Consider the following 24,580-nt stretch of genomic DNA (forward strand, 5'->3'; position numbering starts at 1 on the left):
TGAATTGTACACTTCAAAATAATGTTTAATGTTTACTTTTATATATATATTTTTTTGAGACAGAGTGTCTCACTCTGTCACTCAGACTGGAGTGCAGTGGCACAATCTCGGCTCGCTGCAACCTCTGCCTCCCAGGTTCAAGCGATTCTCCTGCCTCAGCCTCATGAGTAGCTGGGACTACAGATATGTGCCACTATACTCAGTTAACTTTTGTATTTTTTAGCAGAGATGGGGTTTCACTGTGTTTAATTTTATGTCATGTTAATTTTACCCCAATTTTTTTAATGGAGGAAAGATAGATATCAGGGGGTTTCCTGGGCCCTACTGATCAGAGCCTCCTAGGATGGCACAGGGGTGGGTGGGTGGGTGGGTGGGGGTGTGTGTGTGTGTGTGTGTGCATGCACAAATACAAATAAATACAACTTTATAGCTCTCAGGTTAATCTAACATGCAGCTAGGATTGAAAAGCACCAAATTAGGATATTGTATACACATACACACGACCTTTAATATACAAGTGGAGGCCAGGTGCAGTGGCTCACACCTATAATTTGGGAGGCTGAGGCAGGCAGATCGCTTGAGGCCAGGAGTTAAGACCAGCCTGGCCAACATAGTGAAACCCTGTCTCTATTAAAAATACAAAAATTTAGCTGGGCATGGTAGCACACGCCTGTAATCCCAAGTACTTAGGAGGCTGAGGCATAAGAATAGCTGCAACCTGGGAGTGGAGGTTGCAGTGAGCCAAGATTGTACCACTGCACTCCAGCCTGCGTGACAGAACCAGATTCTGTCTCAAATATAAGTATAAATATATAAATATACATATATACATATATATGTATATGTGTATATATATATAGTGTGTGTGTGTGATATATAGAGAGAGCACTTCTGTGGCCAACACCTCAGAGTTTCTACCTGATACTATACTCATTATGGATAAAGAGCATAACATTTCTGCCTGCTCTCTCTTCCTAGAAAATATGCATTTTAAAACAATGTAAGTAGATGTGCAACATTCAGCAAATGAAGGTAATGGCCAAATCACAGATATGAGGCACTCGAAAGCAACATAACCAGAACAGTGAATGGATTCATAATCATGCCCCAGAATAATGGACACAGTTTAGTCTGCATAATCTTCAAATGAACCAGAGAGCGGTGGTCACAAATCAGCAGACCACTGTGTGCTCATTATGAACACCAAATAAGGGCAATTATGAATGAGCTCTTAGGAGAACCAACAAGACCAGATAGGCAGGTAAAACTTCAGCTGTAGCCATGACCAGCTCAACAAAAGAAAGAACAATCTAACTTGGAGCTGGCTACCATCTGTGGTTAGAGATGTTATTCAGCAGGAAGGACCCAGCCACATGACTGCAGATAGGCCAACACTTTTGATTTGTGTGGGAAATCTGAGGAGTAAGACCAACCTCAAAACAGAACTGATGCCTGTGGCTTCAAGCCTATGATGTTCCGACTCTTTTCGCCGTTGAAGAGTTCTTAGAGGCATTTCAGAAATCAGGTGTGAATAACAGTGGTCAGAGATAGTGAGACATTGTTTCATTAAACAACTCCACTGGGGTTGAGGTAGTTACTATGAAGGATCACTGTACATACAATTCATTTGCTCCCTTATAAACAAACTATGCTACAATTGACACCTTTTTTACACACCTTCTTTTTCTTGGTTCTGGAGAGTTCTTACTTTGATCCCATCTTTTGATCCCAGTAAGCATAGGATCTAATTAGTAACAGATGGCCTAACAGTCATACTTCTGTTTCATCTTTACTTTCCCAGCAAGCCATGGGAGGAAAAAAAGAACTGAAGAACATCAGTTTCTTTAAAAGCCATTCATTAATATGAGAACTATAACTTTAATGTAGGGCTGTCTTTTTGGTGAGTAAAAAACCCAACCACTTCTGACACCTCCCAGCTTTGCAAACATTACCGGCAACCACTTCACAAAACCAATTCCAGTAACTCCTATGCTTGAGGTACCATTATGTCATTTGGTACATTGGTTTGCTTCATGGAAAATTTCCTGATTTTCATTTATTTCAGTAGTTTGGAATATGCCAAGATACTCACTTTCTTTAACTCTGGGTGGAGAGGTAAAGCAACCCAACAGCAGTTAGACATATAAAAGACTATGGAGAAGAGAGGAAGGACCCAGAGGCGTGCTCACTTTTTCTGCTACACAATTGATACTGAAGAGCTCCCAAGGAATCCAAGCTGTCTGTGAACTTCCTGTGGGTTTGGAGAGCGTTCTTCCACAAACTAATCGTGCGGGTCACAGGGTGAAAGAAACAGCTTAGCTCTGGCTCCCCACCACCTGGTTGGGATTAATCCACATGGTTTTATAACTCCAAAAAATGAGACAAAAGTAGCATTTGTGCTTGAAGTGAAAAGCTAGGGTGTTATTTTCACTGATGCAGAAAAGGGATGACCACTCCAACAGATGAGAGAAGGGCTACTAACCACTCCTAAATAAATGGGAAGAAAGTGATGCATTTCTCTACTTTACATAACAAGAGAAAAAACTGGCCCACTTTAAGAAAATGCAGACTTTGGATTCCATCAAATATTTACTGAGCTGGCACTAGGTTTATAGCTGAGACACTGACAATGACTCAGGAAAAACAAGTATTTTATCAGTCATGTGCTTACATAAAACTTCAGTGTCATCTATCTTTTAAAAGGAGCTGAGTGGCAAATAGCATAACAAAGAGAATTATCTCTATTAGTAATTCTCAAGCATAATAAGCACATGTGTTCCTATATAAAAATTGAAAGTAAGTCTATCTAAAGCCTTGAGGTAAAGCTGAGGGCCGGGAGTTGTTCAAACAGGAATTATTGGTTCTGGCCACTGCAGTGGCACTTAAAGTGCAAGAGCTACTCTGTCCTTTGCCTGTAACTACATGTGAATGCAAGAAGCTATTCTTGGTAATCCTTGACATTTTTGTCAATATGCCACGTCCATGGTGACATTTTGGAGGTTTATGATAAGCGTTCGGGGAGGTGGGGTTTAGTGCTTTGGCTTTTAATACTGAGATTAACAAGATGACAATCTTGGGTTAACCTGGCCAGGTCAATCACAGAATGATATAAATCTGGAACGCCTTTTGAATTAGTATTATCTACAGTAAATCAAATAGTGCCACAGTGCTCCTAAAGAAAATGTGCAATGTTACCCTCGGGGAAAAATGTTAAAAGTGCTGTAGAGGCCGGGCGCGGTGGCTCACGCCTATAATCCCAGCACTTTGGGAGGCCGAGGCGGGTGGATCACGAGGTCAAGAGATCGAGACTATCCTGGTCAACATGGTGAAACCCCGTCTCTACTAAAAATACAAAAAATTAGCTGGGCATGGTGGCGCGTGCCTGTAATCCCAGCTACTCAGGAGGCTGAGGCAGGAGAATTGCCTGAACCCAGAAGGCAGAGGTTGCGGTGAGCCGAGATCGTGCTGCCACTGCACTCCAGCCTCGGTAACAACAGCGAAACTCCATCTCAAAAAAAAAAAAAAAAAAAAAAAAAAGTGCTGTAGAGTTGGTCACCATGGACTTCAGTCCTACCATTTTAGATCCAAACCACCCAGCTATTAGAAAGCAAATGATCATCATTTCTTATTTAAAAAATAATAAAATATCAGTTTCTAAACACAAGAACTTAAAGCATTACACAGGCATTCCAAAAGCACATACGAATATTCCCTAAAGACACTGTCTTTTTTCTTTTTTTTTTTTTGTTTTTTTTTTGTTTTTTTTTTTTTTGAGACAGAGCCTCGCTCTGTCATCCAAGCTGGAGAACAGTGGCATGATCTCGGCTCACCGCAACCTGTGCCTCCCGGGTTCAAGCAATTCTCCTGCCTCAGGCTCCCAAGTAGCTGGGATTATAGGCATGCCATCATGCCCAGCTAATTTTTGTATTTTTAGTAGAGACGGGTTTCATCATGTTGGCCAGGCTAGTCTCAAACTCCTAACTTCAGGTGATCAGCCTGTATATGCCTCCCAAAGTGCTGAGATTACAGGCATGAGCCACCACGCCCAGCCAAAGACACTGTTTTTTAGGACACAGCCCAACTCCTAAAATAACAAGCACATCATGAATGCGCTGCACAGCACTTCCTGATCCACAGAATTCCTTACAGCACCAGCAGCAAGGCCAAGAAGCAGTCTGGGAAAAACCCCAGCTCCTGTGCTGATCCACGCATGACAGCCTTGATATCCATTTTGGCAGAACCCTTTACTCCCCAAGCCAGCAAGGATTCTGAGGGAGGGTTTCAGGAGCTGGGGTGAAGCAGACAGAGGACCGAATCGCAGGGTCCAGGTCCTCAGAAAGCCACCCCAGTGCCTCCTCCTTGGCCTAAGCCACTATCGCTTGGCCCCAGGGGCAGCTGCCATCTCCTAAACCAGTCTTTACTTCAGCTCCTGCCCTCCTAGTCCCCCACAGCAGTCAGAACGACCTCCATGAAATGTTAAGTCTCCCAACAGAATAGCTCCCCTACTTGCTCAGAGTCACACCCAGAGACCCTGCAGTGGCCCATGAGGCACTGCCGCAGCCGCCTCACCCCATCACCGTCCTCCTGGCCCACTGCTTTCGTCTCAGAACCTGTAGCTCCTTCTCCTTGAAAGCCTGTGACCCTAGACACCTCGGATTCCCTCCTCCCCTCCTCCCCTCCTCCCCTCCTGCAGGCACCTGAAAAACAATGCCTCTCCTGCCGCCCTCCACAAAATGGTCACCCACCCAGCCACAGTCCTGCCAACCTCACCCTGCCAGTTAGTGCCTTATAATGTGGCGACACGCTGTTATTGCTATTTGCCACCACTGCACCGGAAGCCCCACATGGGTAAGGCTCAATGAGAACAGCTTGCTGCTGGAGCCCTGAAGCAGGCATGAGCCCCAGCTCTGCTGACTCAGGGCAGCTTACTCTCTATGGGGGGTCACCCTGCACAGCAGGTGTGGATGACACCCCTGGGCTCACCCACTAGGTGTCAACAGCACATACCCCACCCTCCAAGTGGGGACAGCAAAAAAAAGTCTCCAGACAGCGCAAATGTCCCAAGGGGCTCAGTCATGCCTGGCTGAGCATTACCACTGTTTTAGTGGCATTTGTGAACCTAAGGGTGGGAAGATCTTTTTTTTCTTTTTCGAGACAGTCTAGTCTTGCTCTGTCACCCAGGCTGGAGTGCAATGGCGCGATCTCGGCTCACTGCAACGTCCACCTCCGAGATTCAAGAGACTCTCCTGCCTCAGCCTCCTGAGTAGCTGGGACTGAGTACAGGTGCCTGCCACCACGCCTGGCTAATTTTTGTATTTTTAGTAGAGATGGGGTTTCACCATGTTGGTCAGGCTGGTCTCGAACTTCTGACCTCGTGATCTGCCTGCCTCAGCCTCCCAAAGTACTGGGATTACAGGTGTGAGCTACCATGCCCGGCCAGGTGGGAAGATCTTTTACAACCTTGGGCACAGGCTGCCAGCAATATACCGAAGCCAACTCTGTATGAAATGTTCACTGTCTTCTGCTGCCTCTCTCTAACCAGCTTCACCCACTTTCCCATCTCCCACCACTGGCCTATGACTCCACAAAAGCAAGGACTTTCCCAGGCATCAGTATGGACAAGCTGCCCATGCCGCCCTCAACTCTGAGCTGTGAGTTTCCATCCGAGACCCAAACAGCACAGAAATTTGGGCAAACTTAATTTTGTCTCAAAAGTAAGTTCACCTGCACATTTCAACATACATTGAAAAGCTGTTGGTACACATATGACAACTGCCTCCGAGGTACTGTACAAGAGTGCTGAGATGTGGCTGAAGATCTTGACCTTGAATCAACTTCTCCTATTCTTTTTTTTTTTTTTAGACAAGGTATTGCTGTCACCCAGGCTGGAGTACAGTGGTGATCATAGCTTATCACAGCCTCAAACTCCTGGGTCAAGCAATCCTCCCACCTCAGCCTCCCAAGTAGCTGGAACTACAGGCATGTGCCACTACACCCAGTTAATTTTTAATTTTTTTGTAGAGATAGGGTCTCCCTATGTAGTGCAGGCTGGTCTCAAAGTCCTGGGCTCAAGCAATCCTCCCGCCTCAGCCTCCCAAAGTGCTAGGATTACAGGCATGAGCCATTGTACCCGGCCGACTTCTATTCTTAACATCTGTCCAATACTAAGTGACTGCTAGTTATGGAACAAAGTCTAATCATACAATATGAATTGTTTTCAGTCTCTAGCATCACTGAGTACTACAATTTCCAAGTTTCAGAATACTATGATGTCACTCCTAGAAATCAGTAATTCCGTACATACTCAGAGTATTTTCAGATTTATGGCCAAACTAATACAGCAATAATGAAAGTGTATGACACAAAAGCATTGGCTGTACAGTTCTGCATTGCTTGATGATGAGGATATGTTCTGAGAAACGCATTGTCAGGCAATGCTGTCATTGTACAAACATCACACAGGGCTTACACAAACTTAGTTGATACAGCCTACTGCACACCTAGGCCATACAGTAGAGTCTAGTGCTCCTAGGATAAAAACCTGTACTGAATACCGCAGGCACTACAGTAACACAGTGGTATTTCGTGTCTAACTATAGCTAAACATAAAAAAGGTACAGTAAAAATACAGCATTATAATGTTACGGGACGACCACTGTATACACAGTCCGTCATTTTGTTGCAAGACCGTATTAACATGGTAAACAAGAATAACATCAGCTGGGCACAGTGGTTCATGCCTGTAATCCCAGTACTTTGGGAGGCCTAGGTGGGCAGATCACTTAAGGTCAGGAGTTCGAGACCAGTCCGGCCAACATGGTGAAAACCCGTCTTTACTAAAAATACAAAAAATTAGCCAGATGTGGTGGTACACACCTGTAATTCCAGCTACTTAGGAGGCCGAGGCAGGAGAATTCCTTGAACCTGGGAGGTGAAGGTTGCAGTGAGCCAAGATCGCGCCATTGCACTCCAACCTGGGCCATCGGGTGAGACTCTGCCTCAAAAAAAAAAAAAAAAAAAATAGAATGACATCAATCATGAGGTGGTAAACTGTGCATGGGTCAATTCCAGCCTGCCTCCTGTCTTTGCAAGTAAAGTTTTATTGGAACACAGCCAGGCCTGTTCGTTTCTGTATTGTCTATGGCTGCTTCTGTACTATAGCAACAGAGTCAAGCAGTTGCAACAAAATCCTCATGGCCTCCATTCACAGGTCCCTAGGGTTTAAAAAAAAAAAAAAGAGGGCGAGAGAGACAGAAAAAATCCTATGGCTTTCAAAGCCTGAGATATTTACTATCTGGCGCTTGACAGAAAAATCTCAATGGCTCTGCTCTAATCTGTTATCTCTCTTTAGTAACATTTCACTTCCAGCAACTTCGCTTCCCCAGCCACAAAATCATGAGAATGCAAAGAACAGCTGCTTGGAGAGGAAAAATAGTTATCATAAATTCTGAGCACTTGTCTTTACACTGCTAAGCCTCCAGTGCTACCCAACTACAAGGAAAATAAGGAGGCAACTCAGAAACAGAAGTGGAACCATGGAGGGAGGAAATTTTGTTTTTTTGTTTGTTTGTTTTTTTGAGACAGGGTGTCACTCTGTTGCCCAGTCTGGAGTGCAGTGGCGTGATCTTGGCTCACTGTAGCCACTACCTCCCAAGTTCAAGCGATCCTCCCACTTCAGCCTCCCAAGTAGCTGGGTCTTCAGGCACACGCCACCACGCCCAGCTATTGTTTGTATTTTTTATAGAGACAGGGTTTTGCCATGTTGCCCAGGCTGGTCTCAAATTCCTGGGCTCAAGTGATCCACCCACCTCAGCCTCCCAAAGTGCTGGGATTACAGGCACCCAGCTAAGGGTGCCTGTTTTGATAGGCAAAAGACTAAAGATGCTGAGGTATCCCAAAGCTGAAGGACTATTTAATATGACCACAAGGACAAAGAACATGTGAGTGCCTGTTCTGCACCAGACACTCACCTAAGACCTTTACCTAATCTTATCGAGTCCTCAAAATAACCCAGAGAGCAAATACTTTGTCCCCATTTTATGGGAGAGGAAACTGAGGCTCAGAGGGTCCAAATAATCTGCCTTAGGAGACACAGCAAATGACAGCCCCGAGTCAGACTCAAAGCTGTCCATGTCTGAAATCAGGGCTACCCACACCTAGGTAGTCCCTGCAGTTAGTGGTACAGTATGTAGTAAGTCCTCACTAACGTTTTCAATAGATCCATGGAAACTGTAACTTTAAGTGAAACAACACATAAGGAAACCAATTTGACCACAGGCTAATTGGTATTAACTAGAGTTAAGTCCCTATAGCCTATTTCTGTTCACAAACACATCACCAAACTTCTAAATAAATACCCCTAAACACTTCTAATATTAAACATTGAAATAAATGTGTGCCAGCCTGTAATCCCAGCTACTCAGGAGGCTGAGGCAGGAGAATCACTTGAACCCAGGAGGCGGTGGTTGCAGTGAGCCAAGATTGTGCCACTGCACTCCAGCCTGGGCAAGAGAGCAAGACTCCATCTCAAAAAACAATTAAAAGAACAAAAATAAATGTGTGAAAGAAAAGAATGTTAACATTGAAAGGCCAAGTATTAATTGGTCATTTATCCACAAAATTCACTTGACTCCAAATACTGCCAGGTAACCAGATATCACTTCAACTTTATAAAACAAATAGTGGTACTAATGAGTCATCCTGTAAGATAAATGCCTCAATGAAAAAGTTAGTTGCCTTAGTGAAAAACCCAGTATATTTTTAATCTAGTAGTGATGACTGGGTTGTTACATGGTAGTATCCTCCCCTTACAGTTGGCAAGACTCCTGGGCAATGTTAACATGTGGCTTCTTGGCAAGGTTCCCTGGCAATTGTATGGACATTTTGAGAAGCCCAAAAAAGCTTTTTGCATGGTTAGAGGCTGCCAAGTCTAATATACATAGTCTGGTTTCTCCAACTACCAAATCAAGGTAACCACTTGAATTTAAAAACAGATTTACTTTAAAATTTGTTTGTAAACAGCCAGGCGTGGTGGTGGCTCATACCTGTAATTCCAGCACTTTGGTAGGCCAAGGTGGGTGGACCATTTGAGTTCAGGAGTCCCAGACCAGGCTCCCCAACATGGTGAAACCCCGTCTCTACTAAAAATACAAAAATTAGCCAGGCATGGTGGCATAAGCCTGCAGTTCCAGCTACTCAGGAGGCTGAGGCAGAAGAATCGCTTGAACCCAGGAGACAGAAGTTGCAGTGAACCAAGACCACGTCACTGCACTCCAGCCTGGGTGACAGAATGAGACTGTCTAAAAACAAACAACAAAAATTGTTTTTAAACAACTTTATTGAGGTATAATCTACATACTTAGATTAAACTCTCCCATTTTATATGTAAGATTCAATGTTTTTTATAAATTTACTGAGTTGTACAACACACAATCCAATTTCAGTACCTTTCCATCACCCCAATGAGATCCCCTCTGCCCAACTATAGTCACTACCCTTTCCACCCCCAGCCCCAGGCAACCACTAACCCACTTTCGATCTCTATGGATTTGCCTTCTCTGGACACTGCAAAAATCAAATCATACAACGATGTTGTGCCCACATCGGCTTCTGTCACTTAGTGTCACATTTTTGAGGTTCATCTATAGCTCCCCTTTCCATGTGAAACTTATCTACTACTTGGGGAATGTATCCAGTGGCTGTATACCACAGTTTAAAGCTGGGTTGGGTATGAGGGCAGGGGTGGAGAAAGCATGGAAGGTTCTCCCTGAATTACTGTTGATTTAATCCCTTATGATACACCTAAGCTAGTGATGGTGAATATGTGAGTGTGCATTCATTCAACGATACAGAGTGAGTGCGTGGCAGACATTTCTGGGGGTGTCTGCTCACTTCAAACCAAGCCTCTATTATTCTGGGAACCACAGCTGGGCTTTCAGAGAGCTCTAATCCTCCTGAAAGCATATGCGAGCTTCTGTGTGCTGGTGCCTTTTTCTGAACACAGAATTCCTACCTTGTGTCAGATTTCCCGGGGTCCATGATTCCAAAATCCTTTAGAATCCCTGCACTCTACCATGAAGGCTTGGAGCACGTCTAACAAGGCTGTCAACCACACAAAAGAATACACACCAAACAAAGATGTCGGACAAACTTACAAAGATTAGATTGAACCATACAAATGCCAACAGTTTAATAGTTCTAAAAAACCACTGGAACTGAAAAAGAACATTACTGGGAAAACTGGTAAAATCCGAGTGTCTAGAGTTTGGTTAATAATATTATCAAGGCTGGCTTCTTAGGTGTGACAAAGAAACATCACCACAGAATATACCATGGTGATATCAGATGTTAATAACAGGGAAACCATCTAATCTTTGCAACTTTTCTATAACTCTAAAATATTCCAAAATAAAAATATTTGAAAACAAACAAATTAACAACAAAAAAAATGGGTTGTATTCACTCCATGCCTACAACTATCTCCTAAGGCAAACACGAAAAACAAAACTACAGAGAAAATAACTGTACATAGGCAGTATTATAATTTTAGTACTTATATAATAAATATTAGAGTGAAAAGAGGGGAATATTTAATAAGTGAGGGGATAGCAGCTCTGTGGCAGCCTAAACCTCCGATCTTATGCCAATCATGAAAACTACAGGGTGGCAAGGAACAGAAAACATGAGTGAGAATGCCTTAACTGGCTGCAAATAACAGAAATTCCAATTCTACTGGCTTTAAAGGATAAGGAGATGCTGTTATCACATTTTGCGTAAGAAAAGGTACTGAGGTCAGACAGCTACCAAAGCTTAATTCATCCATCCACCCACCTTACCAAAGACATAGACTTTCCACTCTGCCACCCTCAGCTTCTCGGCCAGCTCCCTCCTGATTTTGGGGGCACTGGTGTGGCTGCCCACCTCCAGGTTTCCGTGAAGACAGAGCATCAATTAGCAGGAGTTACTTCCATGTAGGTCTACGGAGACACGGAGACGTCTCCCCAACCATGCCTGTCTCATACCACCCCTCACAGCTTGTTGAACAGGTCTGAGTCATGTGCTCCTGCCTCAGCCAATTGCAGGCCCAGATGCTGTATGATTGGCTTAGAGCAATCTCAAGCACCATTGATATTAAGGGCTAGATTATTTGTTGCTGTGAAGGGGTCTATCCTATGCATTGTAGGATGTTCAGCAGCATCCTTGACCTCTACCCACTGGATGCCAGCAGAATCTACCCCCAGGTACAACAATCAAAAAACCTCTGCCGGGAGAGGTGGCTCACGCCTGGAATCCCAGCTCTTTGGGAGGCCGAGGGGGGCGGATCACGAGGTCAGAAGATCGAGACCACCCTGGCCAACATGGTGAAACCCCGTCTCTATTAAAAATATAAAAATTAGCTGGGCATGGTGGCCTGTGCCTGTAATCTCCACTACTGGGAAGGCTGAGGCAGGAGAATCTCTTGAATCAGGGAGTCGGAAGTTGCAGTGAGCCAAGAATGCGCCACTGCACTCTAGCCTGGTGACAGAGTGAGACTCTGTCTCAAAAAAAAAAAAAAAAAAACCCTCTCCAAATGTTTCTGAATGCCCTGGGGATAGCGGGAGGGAAGAGGGAATCCTCCCTTGAGACCCACTAGCTTAGGACAATCAGGACATCACCAGGAAGTGCAGACAGGGTCATATCCCCAGAATCCAGAGAAGGTGTGGCCACCCCAATAAAACAGGAGCTCTGACTGCTTGCAAGGAGGGACTGCTCTTGAAAACATCAGAATACTGTACATGAGGAAAACTCAGTGAAATACGGCAATATACAAATGATCATTATAAATTAATTAAAACCTGTCTCTACATGCATAATTACATTCAGCAAATATTTATTGAGGGCCTACTATATGATAAGTACTATATATAGACAAAGCACAATAAAATCTAAATGAGTTAAAGATTATTTAAATTTATTTTTAAGCTATAAATAACTAGATCTCTGCTTGGTTCCTTCATTCTCAATCTCTTTTTCACTTTTTATTTTGGAATCATTACAGATTCATAGGAAGTTGCAAAGAAATATACAGGGAGAGCCCTGTGAAATGTATGACATAGGCAAATCTATAGAGACGGAAAGCAGATTAGTGGCTGCCAGGGGCTGGGGCATGGGGACTGGCTGCTAATGAACACGGGGTTTCTTTATGGAGTATTCAGAACTACATAGGGCTGATGGTTGCACAATCTGGTGAATATGCCGACACCCACTAAACTGTACACTTTTATTTTTTTTTATTTTTTTGAGATGGGGTCTCACTGTGTCATCCAGGCTGGAGTGCAGTGGTGCAATCTCAGCTCACTGCAACCTCCACCTTCCAGGTTCAAGTGATTCTCCTGCCTCAGCCTCCCGAGTAGCTGGGATTACACTTGCTTGCCACCATGCCCAGGCAATTTTTAAATATTTTTTTAGCAGAGACAGGGTTTCACCATGTTGGCCAGGCTGGTTTTAAACTCCTGACCTCAAGTGATCTGCCCACCTCAGCCTCCCAAAGTGCTAGGATTGGAGGTATGAGCCATGTGTCCAAGGTAAATTTTATAGTATGTGGATTATATCTCAATTTTTTTTAAATGGGGATAATTTTCAAGGCAAATCCAGTTGACCCCATACTCCAAGGATTCCCCCATGCTGGAGATAGGTACCTGTGCGCAGGACAGAGCTCTAAGTGGCAGAAAAAAACACGTCTCCTGCAGTGACTATGTGGTTTCCTGGCCAAGCTCCAGGCCACCTGGAAACACCACACCCAACCTGGTAGATGCTCTCTCTCCTGAGCATGGAGCCTCAGGTAGAGAAGCTGCTTGGGGCACCTCCCGCCTGCCTCAAAGATCCACCCACTGCCACCGCAGGGCTGGCACCCCAGGCTTGGTGCAGCCATCTCCCCTGCTCACTTTCAACATCAACATCCCTCCCTCCTCCCCATGCGCTCCCTCAGTCCCTTCTGCTTTGAAGAAATGAAAATAGAATCCTGCAGATGAAAAATGCTGAAGATCCCACAGCTCCATAAGCAGCCTTTCAAGATGTCCTTGCTCTGTATTTCTAGATTCTGAGCAAAGGCTGAAGCACTCCACTCTTCTCACCCCTTCTTCCTCCACAGAAGGGGGAACCCAGTGGCTTGGGGCACTGAATGGCTCAGAGAATCTGAGGCAGCCCCAACTCTCCCTACACACACACACACACACACACACACACACACACACACACTCTCTCTCTCTCTCTCTCTCTCTCTCTCTCTCTCTCTCTCTCGAACGGCCAGCTCTCCAGATTGCTGCAGAACACTGAAATGTGAACAGATGCATTTTCTGTTCCACTGCATATATGTATATTCCTGACAGTCAGTAAATACCTATCAGTTGAGAGTATTCCAAGAATTGAAGAATACACTCATAGTAATATATGGTCCCAGTTTCATATACTGGTTCAGGGTTTTTCATATAAATATGTTTGACATTTGTTCATGGAAACACAGAAACAGGCCTCCGTTGCATAGTATCTCAGGAACTGACAATAGGTATGAAACAAATTCAGCCGCTAAAGATAAAGCATTGTAACCAGGTAGATAGAAGTAGCTCAGCAGTTCTCAGCCAAGGGATGCTGCCTGCCCCAGGGGCCATTTGGCAATGTGTGGAGACGTTTCCCAGACATCTGAGGGTGGGGGACTTTGCTACTAATATCTAGATCCAGTGGGGACAGGCCAGGGATGCTGCTAAACATGCTATGCTACATATGACAGCCCCAACAACAAGGAATTACCCCACTGCCAGGGTTACTTTAGACCAGGGTCACGTACAGCATTGCTTGAGCCCATGAGTTGGAGGCTGCAGTGAGCTATAATCATGCCACTGCAGTCCACAGCCTGGGCAACAGAGCAAGACCCTGTCTCCAAAAATAAAATAAAACAAAAATAACACTTTCTTAGTTTGGATACCTTTTAGGACATTGCTTATCAGCAATACAGTAACTTGACCAACACAACATGCTTCTCTACATAACCGAGTTATTGAACACACAAAACCACTACCACCAATGAAAGCTTCTGAGTGGGGTTAATAGAAGGCTTTTCAGTTGCCCCCAATGAATCCCGGCTCCTCCTTAGGTGCTAGTGAGATTCCTTTGCTGCCCTCCTAATTTCACCTGCCTTCATTCAAGCATTAGCTAAATCTTCTGCACTGAATTTACTTCACAATGTCTTTAACATAATTCCCACCTTTTCCAGTCTGAGTGCTCGCTCTAGCTCAGGCTGTGACCGCCTGAGAAAACCTCCAATAGTTTCCAAATGGCCTATTCTCTCAGAAAGCCTACCTCTCCCTGCCCCCATATTTGGCTAGCTCATCAGATATGTTTGGTACAGCACATCTGATGCGAGTCCCAGTGTGAGTGACATTCCATGCTTGCACAAGAAACAAGGACTCTCTGGGAATATTGTGTGAAGCCAGGGAGAGAAAAAAGGTGTAAAATGCTTCACACAGTACCTGCCTAAGCTTGTCATAAATGTCAGCTGCTGTGGTTGTTACACAGACACCAAGCTGACCAGATGCTTCCATTCTCACTAAGATGACAATGCATGTTGGGGGTAAGTTTTTTACCGATGCTGTAACAAATTGCCACAAATCTGTTTAAAACAACACAAATTTATTATCTTACAGTTCTGGAGGTCAGGAATCCAAAATCAGTTTCACTCGGCAAAAATCAAGGTGTCAGCAGGTCTGCGTTCCATCTGCAGGCTCTAGGGAACAGTCCATTTCCTTGCCTTGAGACCGCCTGCATTCCTTGGCTCATGGCCACTTGACTCCAACCTCTGCTTCCGTTGTCACATCTTCATCTCTGACTCTGACCTCGCCCTCCTCCCTCCCTCTAGTAAGGGTGCTTGTGATGACAGTGGGCCCACCCACATAATCCAGGATCATCTCCCTATCTCAAGATTCTTACCTTAATCACATCTGCAAAGTATCTTTTGCCATGGAAGTTTACTTATTAACAGGCTTCAGGGACTACAACGTGGACATCTTTGAGGGGACACTATACCACAGGAAGAATTAAATATCAAACAATAACGAACTCAAGATCAAATTAACTAGTGGGTATAGCAAAGTGCAAGGGGCACGCACTTACCTAGCCAAAGGAGGGTCAAGAACAGACAGGGGACCTGGCTCAACTCCAAAGTGGAACAGATGCTGATCTCATTGGCTATAGGAAGTGAGGCCACTAAGTCAATCTCCCTTGGCCTCAGTTTTATCACGATTGCCTCTACCTCACGCAGTCGTCATGGGCTTTCGATGAAAAGATTAATGCAATTTAAACTGAAAAAGCTGATAAAGGAAAAAAGAAAGAAAACATCCATGCAAAGCCTAGCGCACTCTGCACATGTCCATTACAATCAGAGAGCCAAGGGATCCCTACAGGGAGAAACCTGCAGGCAGGAACAGCATGGTGAGGCCTCGTGGAAAAGGACACAAGCACAAGGTAAGCCCCATGGCAGCCTGTCTGGTGTTGCTCAACACTGGAGTCCCAAACCCTGGAAGAGTGCCTTAGACTCACAAATTGTGCAACAAATGAACAGTTGTTGAATGAATGAATGAATGAACAGAGGCAGGATGCTTAAAAATGGGTGTGGATTGGGCAGCTGGGTGGCATTCTGGAAGGAGCACCCCAACAGGGGTTAGAAGACCCAGCTCAAGTCACTTGCCCTTCTAATGGCCGGCAGAACATACCCCTTGGCTGTGGCTGTCAAGTAGAAAAGAAAATTTGAACAAGATGATCCTAGCTCTTCCAGCCCCACAGCTGTGGGACTCTGAGCTGCATGCTCTGGTCTTAGTCTTACCTCCCTTACATGACAGCTCTGGGTGAGTCGAGTTGACTCATTCCCTCATTTATTCGGAACACACCCAGCACTTCAAGGCCAGCACTTTTCTCCTGTTCCCCCTTATCTTGCCCAGATCTTGCTTTTTTTCAAAAGAAAAAAAAAAAAAAAACACCAAAAAAACAAAAACCAAACTATAAAGTTAACTTATCATTTCTATGGCTGGTAGTTTCCCTGCATGAGTCTTGTATGGTTTACATTAGTAGCACACTAATATATTAACTGAATATATTAACTCAGTATACCTTGACCACTGTATGAAAAGCTATTTACCAGTTGGGTGTAGTGGCTCACACCTGTAATCCTGGCACTTTGGGAGGCTGAGGCAGGTGGATTACCTGAGGTCAGGAGTTTGAGACAAGCCTGGCCAACATAGAGAAACCCCGTTTCTACTAAGAATACAAAAATTAGCCAGGTGTGGTGGTACACACCTGGAATCCCAGCTACTTGGGAGGCTGAGGCAGGAGAATTGCTTGAACCCGGAAGCAGGAGGTTGCATTGAGCCGAGATCACATCACTGCACTCCAGCCTGGGGAAGAGCAAGACTCTGTCTCAAAAAAAAAAAAAAAAAAAAAAGTATTTACCATTGAACAGAAAATATGGGAAGAACATTTTTGCCTCCTTTGTAAAAATTCACTGTCTTTGACAGTTGTGTTTACAAGTGCGTTTTGCAGGGCTGTGTGGGTATCATCTTATAGATGGACTGAGTGGATCACCCTATAAATGATCTTGCTTTCCTACTGCTGGAAAATCACTAGAAGCCCTCACTTAGGAGAAGGATTCGCAAAGACAAAGACAACCCCAGGCTCAAGTGAGCCCTCCTTTTCTTGGAAGTGATCATTATCCGAGAAATTGAATCAGTCCTAGGATGCCTTGCAACCATTGTCTTCATTTCATGTGTCTGTCTGCCACCTCTCAGACCAGCTTGGTCTCCACATACCGTCCCTGCATACAGAAGGCCAAGAATCTCCATAAATATTGCTTTACTTTATTAGATTTAAATGGGGATAACTGAATTCAGTAGAATTTAACTTTGCTTTTATTCCACCAGATTTGCTTTATTAAATTTATGAGAAAGACAGACACCATTAGCAAAAGGATCTGGGCTGGAAGTCAAGAAGCCTATCGTAGGCTCACGAGATGACCATGAACATGTCGCTGACCCATGGGCTCCTGAAGTAGAACCTAACCAGAGATGGTGATATGCATTATTTCCACTTCCCAAATCCAAGTGAAAGGAAAGAGAAGGAAACTTGGAGATTTCCAAATATCTGGGAGCTATTTTTGAAAATGAATTACTTTTCCTTTCACTTTTCTTTCAAAAAAAAAAAAAAAAGGAAGGAAAGGAAAAGAAAGCTATTAAACCAAAAAATGAGGGTTGATGATCTTAATGGAAGCAAGAGACACTTCTTTCAGGGACTGAGCCCCTACAGCCTTAAAAACAAGATGCTCCCCATGTTCATAAAAACACTATCTGTAACCTTAAAAAAAAAGAAAAAGGGAGAAATCATTACCTGTTTATCAGAAAGCTCAACCAGGACAGTTTATACGATACAGAAATAGACTCTGTGGGATAAATATAGTCAACCTCCTATTAGTTAATACTGAATAACTAAATAAAGGTTCCAAGAAGGTAGCAATAATGTTATTTGGCTATTAAATGGGGATCCAACCTAGCAAATTCCAGAGCCATAGATTGTCTTCCCTTTAAAGCAAAAGCCTGTTCAGAGGACTTTTAAGATACCACAGAATTCTTCCATGTAGCACAGGTCAAATCCCATCTGGTGAGCAAATGGGTCCCCAAGAGCTTATGCCATGACATGATCTTGCTCTTCCGCCATCCGCATGATTATTTACACTATGATCTCAAATGTGATATTGTCCACTATACTTAAACTGCCCACAGCTGGCATTTCCAGTGCTGTACAACTCCACCTGAGCTACAGGAAATGGAACATGAGGTTTCAACCACTCAGTCCATCTATAGGATAATTCCCAAACAACCCTGCAAGACACACATGTAAACACAACTGTCAAAGACAGTGAATCTTTACAAAGGAGGCAAAAATGTTCTTCCCATATTTTCTGTCCAAATGGTAAATACCTTTTCATAAGGTGGTCAAGGTACTCTGAGTTAATATATTCAGTTAATATGTTAGTGTGCCACTAATGTAAACCACACAAGATTCACGCAAGAAAATTATCAGCCATAGAAATAAGTTAACTTTGTAGTTTGGTTTTTTAGTGTGGGTTTTTTGTTTGTTTTTTGAGACAAGGTGTCACTCTGTTGCCCAGGCTGGAGTGCAGTGGCACGATCATGGCTCACTGCAACCTGGATTTCCCCAGCTCAAGCAATCCTCCCACTTCAGCCTCCTGAGTAGCCAGGAATATAGGCACACGCTACTCCGCCCAGGTAACTATTTTATTTGTTTATAGAGACAGAGTCTCCCTATGTTGCAAAGGTTGGTCTTGAACTCCTGGACTCAAGCAATCTTGCCACCTGAGCCTCCCAAAGTGCTGGGACCACAGGCATGTACCAGAACGCCTGGCCTAACTTTGTAGTTTTTAACAAAGTTTTAGGGTATGATTCCCAGTAAACTATGAAAATTATATGCACAGTATCAATCTATAGAAATAATTTAAATTGCATGTAGGTTTTTTTGTTTGTTTGTTTTTTGAAACAGAGTCTCACCCTGTCACCCAGGCTGAAGTGCAGAGGCATGATCTCAGCACACTGCAACCTCTGCCTCCCAAGCTCAAGCAATTCTCCTGCCTCAGCCTCCCAAGTAGCTGAGACTACAGGCGCACACCACTACGCCTGGCTAATTTTTGTATTTTTAGTAGAGACGGGGTTTCACCATGTTGGCCAGACTGGTCTTGAACTGATCTCAAGTGATCCTCCCACCTCGGCCTCCCAAAGTGCTGGTATTATAGGTATGAGCCACCATGCCCAGCCAACCGAAGGTAGGCTTATAATCAAACTAAAAAAATTGTGTTTTTAAAACATTGAGATTGTGTATATATCCGTAGCCACATCTGTAAAGATTTCTCCTTAGGCTTGTATCTTCTTTGTTGTAACTTTAAAAAACAGAGTCCCAATAATTTCACCTACATGCTCTGAGCTGGCAATATCAAATGTTAAACACAACACTGAATGGAATTACTATAAAACTCGAGAAGAGATTTGTTTACAACCGTTGGACCATATTTTATGCTATACAGTTTTTACTAAAGTTCATATGAAATGATGTTTAAAGTCAACAACAATTTTCACTTAACCTACTACATTCATTTATTCCACCAATTTTATTTTCTTAAAAAGAATAAAAAGCTATTATTTATTTGCTTTTCTCCTGTCAGGTCTCTATATAGAAGCTGTTTGGTGAAAGTCCTCATATTTCTTGAATACCATTTTCCAATTGTGTGACTCAAATGCAACTCAGAAAGGGTTTTAACCGTCAGATGCGCATAGAGAAAACACTGCCCTCTGACATACAGTTCTTCCCATATAATAAAAGTTAATTACGACTTTAAAGGATAACCCGCCACCTATAAAACTCAGCCAGGTTCTGTTTTGAAAGAGGAAGAAGAATGACTATTACAGCCTTCCGCAGACTCCACTTAAATGTTTGTGGCTTGCTGAACATTCCATACATATTTCGGGCAAGGTATTATGGGAGCTGAAGTTCAAGCTGTCCCCTGCTGAATTTTTACTCACTATAAAAACAACATCTCATAAAAGTACACACGTTTTTACTTTATGAAAAAAAGGTAAAATATCCATTTTTGTTCACTCAATTGACACTTTGAGCATTAGAACGGAGACTTTTTAAAAACCTATAACATAAGTGATTGTCTGAAAAAAGTGAAAAATGTTATTCAGTAACAAAATGATTTCTGGAAAAAAGGAATATAGGAAATGCGTCTGAAATACATGGAAAACAAGATTCTCCAAGCTGATTTCTGTATGGTCCGCTCACGTTTGTCACAGGTTGTGCCATTAAAAGAAAAATCCTCACACTGATACCTTTCAGCATGAATCTCCACTCCAGTATAACCACAACTGTTTTATATTACCCTCAGAAAGTGAGCCTTAGCCTTTTCTAAGCAAAACAGTATTTTTAATTGGTTCATTTTCCAGTTGTTTAGGCTTTTAACATACATATGGTATAAAAGGGCAGTGCATTCCAAGCGGTTCTACCAATTCCAGAACCATCCAAGGCTTGATCAAACAGCTGGGGCTCTAGCCTTTGGTTAAAATTATAACATGATCTCACCTGATTTTCAAAATAACTAAGCATCTTTTTAACCCATAAAATTGTACTAGGATTGATATAGGCCAGAGGTCTGCAACATTCAGTGAGAATGTTAGGGAACCACGACCTTTTTGTTTTGCTTTCTTTTGTTTTTCCCTGCTTGAACTCAGAAATCTTCAAACAATTCAGCAGCTTCTCTCCTCAAAAGTTTATTTTCAAACGCCAGTGCCATGCAGGCCGCCTTCCCTGTGCAGGTAGGAGGAAGCAGGCACAATGTCACCACACTGGGCCTTTGCAAGTCTTCAAATCACTGGGAAGCCTGTGGTGTTTCCTTTTTGGCACTCAGACCCTGGGAGGAGAGTTGCTCTAGAAAGGGCAAGACACCAGAAAACCTGTGGAAACACTTGGTGTCCACAGAATTCCCAATTCCACACAAAATATGTATCTGTAAAAGCAGATGAACAATCGAAACCAGTAGACGACCAAGCAAAAAGTTAAGGAAAAGCTTCATTACATGAAATTAATTAAATGAGATCCGGTAGTGCTTTCAGAAGAATCAGTTTTTACTTGACTGTGTTTTTATACGTGAATAAGACAGCTTTGTACCCCATGCATATCTTGCACAAAAAGGAAACTTAAAATACAACTCTTGTTTTTCATTTATTCCAAAAGCATATGGGACTAATCATATTGCATTCTGGCTGCAGTACAGAAGGCTATTTCAAACAAAGTTTTAACTCACGAGTTTCAAGGCGCTAAAGAGCAACCAACAGAGTTTGGGAACAGAATTCTCCAACTCCAAAAGGGTTGGGAATCCCTCAAGGGCCCATCTGGCATTAGGTTTTGGATGGAAACCAGCCTGAGCCCGCCACACAGGGAACCCGCACCCCAAAGCTGGGGCGCACGTTTGTGATCCAAGGTGACAGCCCATCTCGCCACCGCGGGTCTGGGGACACCTGCAGAGCCAGAGCCCCGGCAGTGGGCAGCAGACGCCCGGGACTGGGATGGGCGAGGCTACCACAGAGAAAGGAAAAGAGGGCCATCTGTCAGCCCTTGGAGAGGAAATTCCAGGCGCCCAGTTCCCAGGCGCCGGACAGCGGGTGACGTGAGGGAACCAAATCAGAGGGTCCGCCCAGCAGCGGGGAACCAGGAGGTGGCTGGCCTCGGCGCTCAGAGGACTCGAGGCCTGGAGCGGGGGCACCTCCATTCTTGGTCAGAGCCCTGGGAGTCGGGGTATTGGGGGGCGGATCCTCTCCGGGGCCCCGGGAACCAAAGATCTTCACCCAGCCCCGAGGGCCTCCTGGTGTCTCCGATCCTCTCCCTGGGCCCAAGGGATGGGGGCGCCTCGATCTTAGCCAGGACTGGTGCACTCCAGGGAGTCCCCCGGTCCCGGGGATGGAGGCGCTCCGAACTCTGCCCGGGCCCGGGGGCTCTCGGCGGCCCCGCACTGGGCGGGGCGTGTCCCCAGCGCATCCGCGGTGGCGCCGGCCGGCGGCCCGGGTCGTAGCGCCCGCGCCGGGTCTGGCGCCCCCAGCCGGCCCGCTTACCGGTCGCGGGGGTCGATCCACGACGTCTGGCGCGTGTTGTGGTCAATATAGAAGACGCGGCCGTCGTAGTCTCGCGCCTCCTCCCAGCCGGCGGGCAGCGGCAGCTCGGCGCTCTCCCGGACCCGCGGCGGCGGCGCGGAGGGGGCGGGGGGCGTGGGGACCGCGGCAGGGGGCGCCGGCGGCGGCGCTTCCCGCTGGGGCTGCGCGGACGGCGGCGGCTCCCGTGGGGCCTCCCGCGGCTGTCCCCGCCGTCGCCGCCGACCTCCGCTCAGCCAAGGCATGACGGCGCGGGCCCCGCCGCCGCCCGGCCGCCCCGCGCGCGCCGCCTCCTCCGCCAGTACTAAGGCCCGGCGCCCGGGGCGCGGGGGCGGCCGCGGGGAGCCGCCCGCCGCTCCCGGCGCATCCTCCGCCCGGCGCCTGTGCACCGGCGCCCGCCCGCCCACCCTTGCGAGCCGCTGCCCGTGCCGCCCACTCCGTTCGGGTAGCCCGGGTGGCCGCCGCACGCGAAGTCACAGCCCAGGAGCCGCCGCTGCCGCCGCTGCCGCCGCTGCCGGCCGCCCCTCCGTTCCCGCGGCGCGCCCGGCCATCTTCGTTCCTCAGCGCGTCTCGGGCGGGAGGGGGCGGGGCGCGAGCAGGCCCCGCCTCCGGCTGCCCCGCCCCGTTCTCACCCAGCCCGCGCGGCTCCTCCCCTGCCGGCGGCTCCTCCCCTGCCGGCGGCTCCTCCCGAATCTCCCACGGAGGCTCCTGCTCCTCCTGCCGCCTCTGCTTCTCCACCCACTCCCGCTGCTCCGCCTCCCCTGGCCCCGCGTCCTCCGCGGCTCCCGGTCGCTGACTGCTCCGCCCCCAGTCTTCCTCGGGGTCCTCCTCGGCGCTCGGCTCCTCGACCCCACCCCACCCCCACCCCTCTGCCTGCTCCTCCCCCTCCGTCGCCCTCCCTCTCCGCACGCTCCTCCCTCTCTCCCTCCCGCTGCACCACCTTCCTCCGGCCTCGGGAAACCGCACGGGGGCCAGGATGGGCGCCGCCGCGTCAGTCCGCCCCCGGGCCCCGGCGGAGAGGAAGGTGGGCGGGGAGGACGACGCCCCACCCGGACTGCGGGCGCGGCCTGCCTGGGGTGACTCCTCGAGCGCAAACAATTCCCGAGAGAGCGGGCAGTCCCCTCCCTTCACCCGCTCCCGGACTCTGGCTGTCTGGGGCGACCCTCTGCGCACTTGCGGCGAGGCTGCGCCCTGGGTCTCCCACACAGCCCGTCTGGTCCCGCGAAGGTGGGAAAAGCCCCTGAATGCGGGGCCGAGGGAGCTGAGGAGCTGCGGGAGCCCGCGACCGGTCCTTTCGGGCGGCGCAGGGAGGACGCCACTAGAAGCGGGCAGCTGGGCAGGTGGCTACTTCGCGTCCCCGCCAAGACAGCCCCAAAAGGGCTGACTGGGTCCCCACAATAGGCGGGAGCTCCTTGACCTTCCCTGAGTCTTCAACCTGTTTGTGGGGTCTGATTGAGCGGAGACCCAAGTAGACCATTGCTAGGGAGGAAGCCGACCGACTCCTGAAGCTTTCAGCATAGACGGCAACTAATGTTTCACAGGCTCCCAGCTGGAGCTCGAGCTCAAGCTCCAGAGTTAGGGCTGTGTCTTGCTCTAAACCCCCCACCTACTTCGGCTGTGGGTCTCCACAGCCGCAGCACGTTATGCCAGGAAATGCAGGACAGTATCGGGAGATTTTTAAACAGTTACAGTGATACAAAAATATCTGGTAGAGCCTGATTAGAATCCAGATACATAGGGGAAGAGACTGGAGGAAAATGTCCCGAAATGCTCACAAGAGTTCGCATTCCTTTGGCTGGATTTTTAAACATTGTCAGTCTTCCAATTTTTTGTAAAATGTTACCATTTATCACTTTTATGAGGGGAAATGTTGTTTTAAAAAAGAAGAATGGGCCAGGCGCAGTAGCTCATGCCTGTAATCCTAGCAGTTTGGGAGGCCGAGGAGGGCGGATCACAAGGTCATGAGTTCGAGACCAGCGTGGCCAGCATGGTGAAGCCCCGTCTCTACTAAAAATACAAAAATTAGCCGGGCATGGTGGCGCGCGCCTGTAGTCCCAGCTACTCTGGAGGCTGAGGCAGGAGAATCGCTTGAACCTGGGAGACGGAGGTTGCAGTGAGCCAAGATTGCCACTTCACTCCAGCCTGGGCAACAGAGCAGGGGCGACAGAGCCTGCGCAACAGACTGCGACTCAAAAAAAAAAGAAGAAGAAGAATGTGGGGCTGGGCCCGGTGGCTCACACCTGTAATCCCAACACAGAGAGGGTGGAAATGCAGCTTCAGAATGGCCATGTTCTGAAGGGCTCATACCTGCAATCCCAACACTTTGGGAGGCTGAGTTGGGAGGATCACTTGAATCGGGGAGGTCGAGGCTGCAGTGAGCCAAGTTTGTACCACTGCACTCCAGCCTGGGCAACAGAACAGAGACCCTGTCTAAAAAAAAAAAAAAAGTGAAGGTATAGCAACGTCCAAGAAATTATCTAAGGAAGGTCTTTTCTCCCCTTCCTCCCGCTACAACACAGAAACTTTCTTGCTCCCCAAGTATCTACCCCTACCTGAATGTTCTATGTCAGAAATTCCACCCCATGAGTCCTTTTAGTTAAACATGCACAATTATTACGTGTCCGGGGGAAAGGGGACCATAAAAAAGCAAAGACTTTGTGATGTCGCATGTGCCAGGGAATGCCCCAAGTGCTGAGTGTCCCTGCTCTGATATCTTCCCTTCCAATTGGCATGGTTTCTCGCCAATGGGGCTGCCACTGCCTTCTTACCTTACCACCCAACATGGCCGTTCTGAAGCTTCATTTCCACCCTCCCTGACCCTTTTAGAATCTCACAAATTTGGACATAAA

At 46.5% G+C, this 24,580-nt stretch overlaps 1 protein-coding gene across 1 annotated transcript in view; it reads right to left on the reverse strand.

Annotated features, from left to right (window-relative positions):
- The window catches only part of WWC3 (WWC family member 3), a 132,075-nt gene extending 109,771 nt beyond the window's left edge, over positions 1-22,304 (reverse strand). Inside the window, exon 1 of the mRNA XM_021671558.2 lies at positions 21,696-22,304. Coding sequence (XP_021527233.2) covers positions 21,696-21,976 — 281 coding nt within the window. The 5' untranslated portion in view covers positions 21,977-22,304. The remainder of the gene's footprint in view (positions 1-21,695) is intronic.
- Positions 22,305-24,580: the final 2,276 nt, after the last annotated feature.

Source organism: Aotus nancymaae, unplaced genomic scaffold, assembly GCF_030222135.1.
Source record: "Aotus nancymaae isolate 86718 unplaced genomic scaffold, 86718_ANA_hifiasm-v0.15.2.pri h1tg000058l, whole genome shotgun sequence".
NCBI lineage: Eukaryota > Metazoa > Chordata > Mammalia > Primates > Aotidae > Aotus > Aotus nancymaae.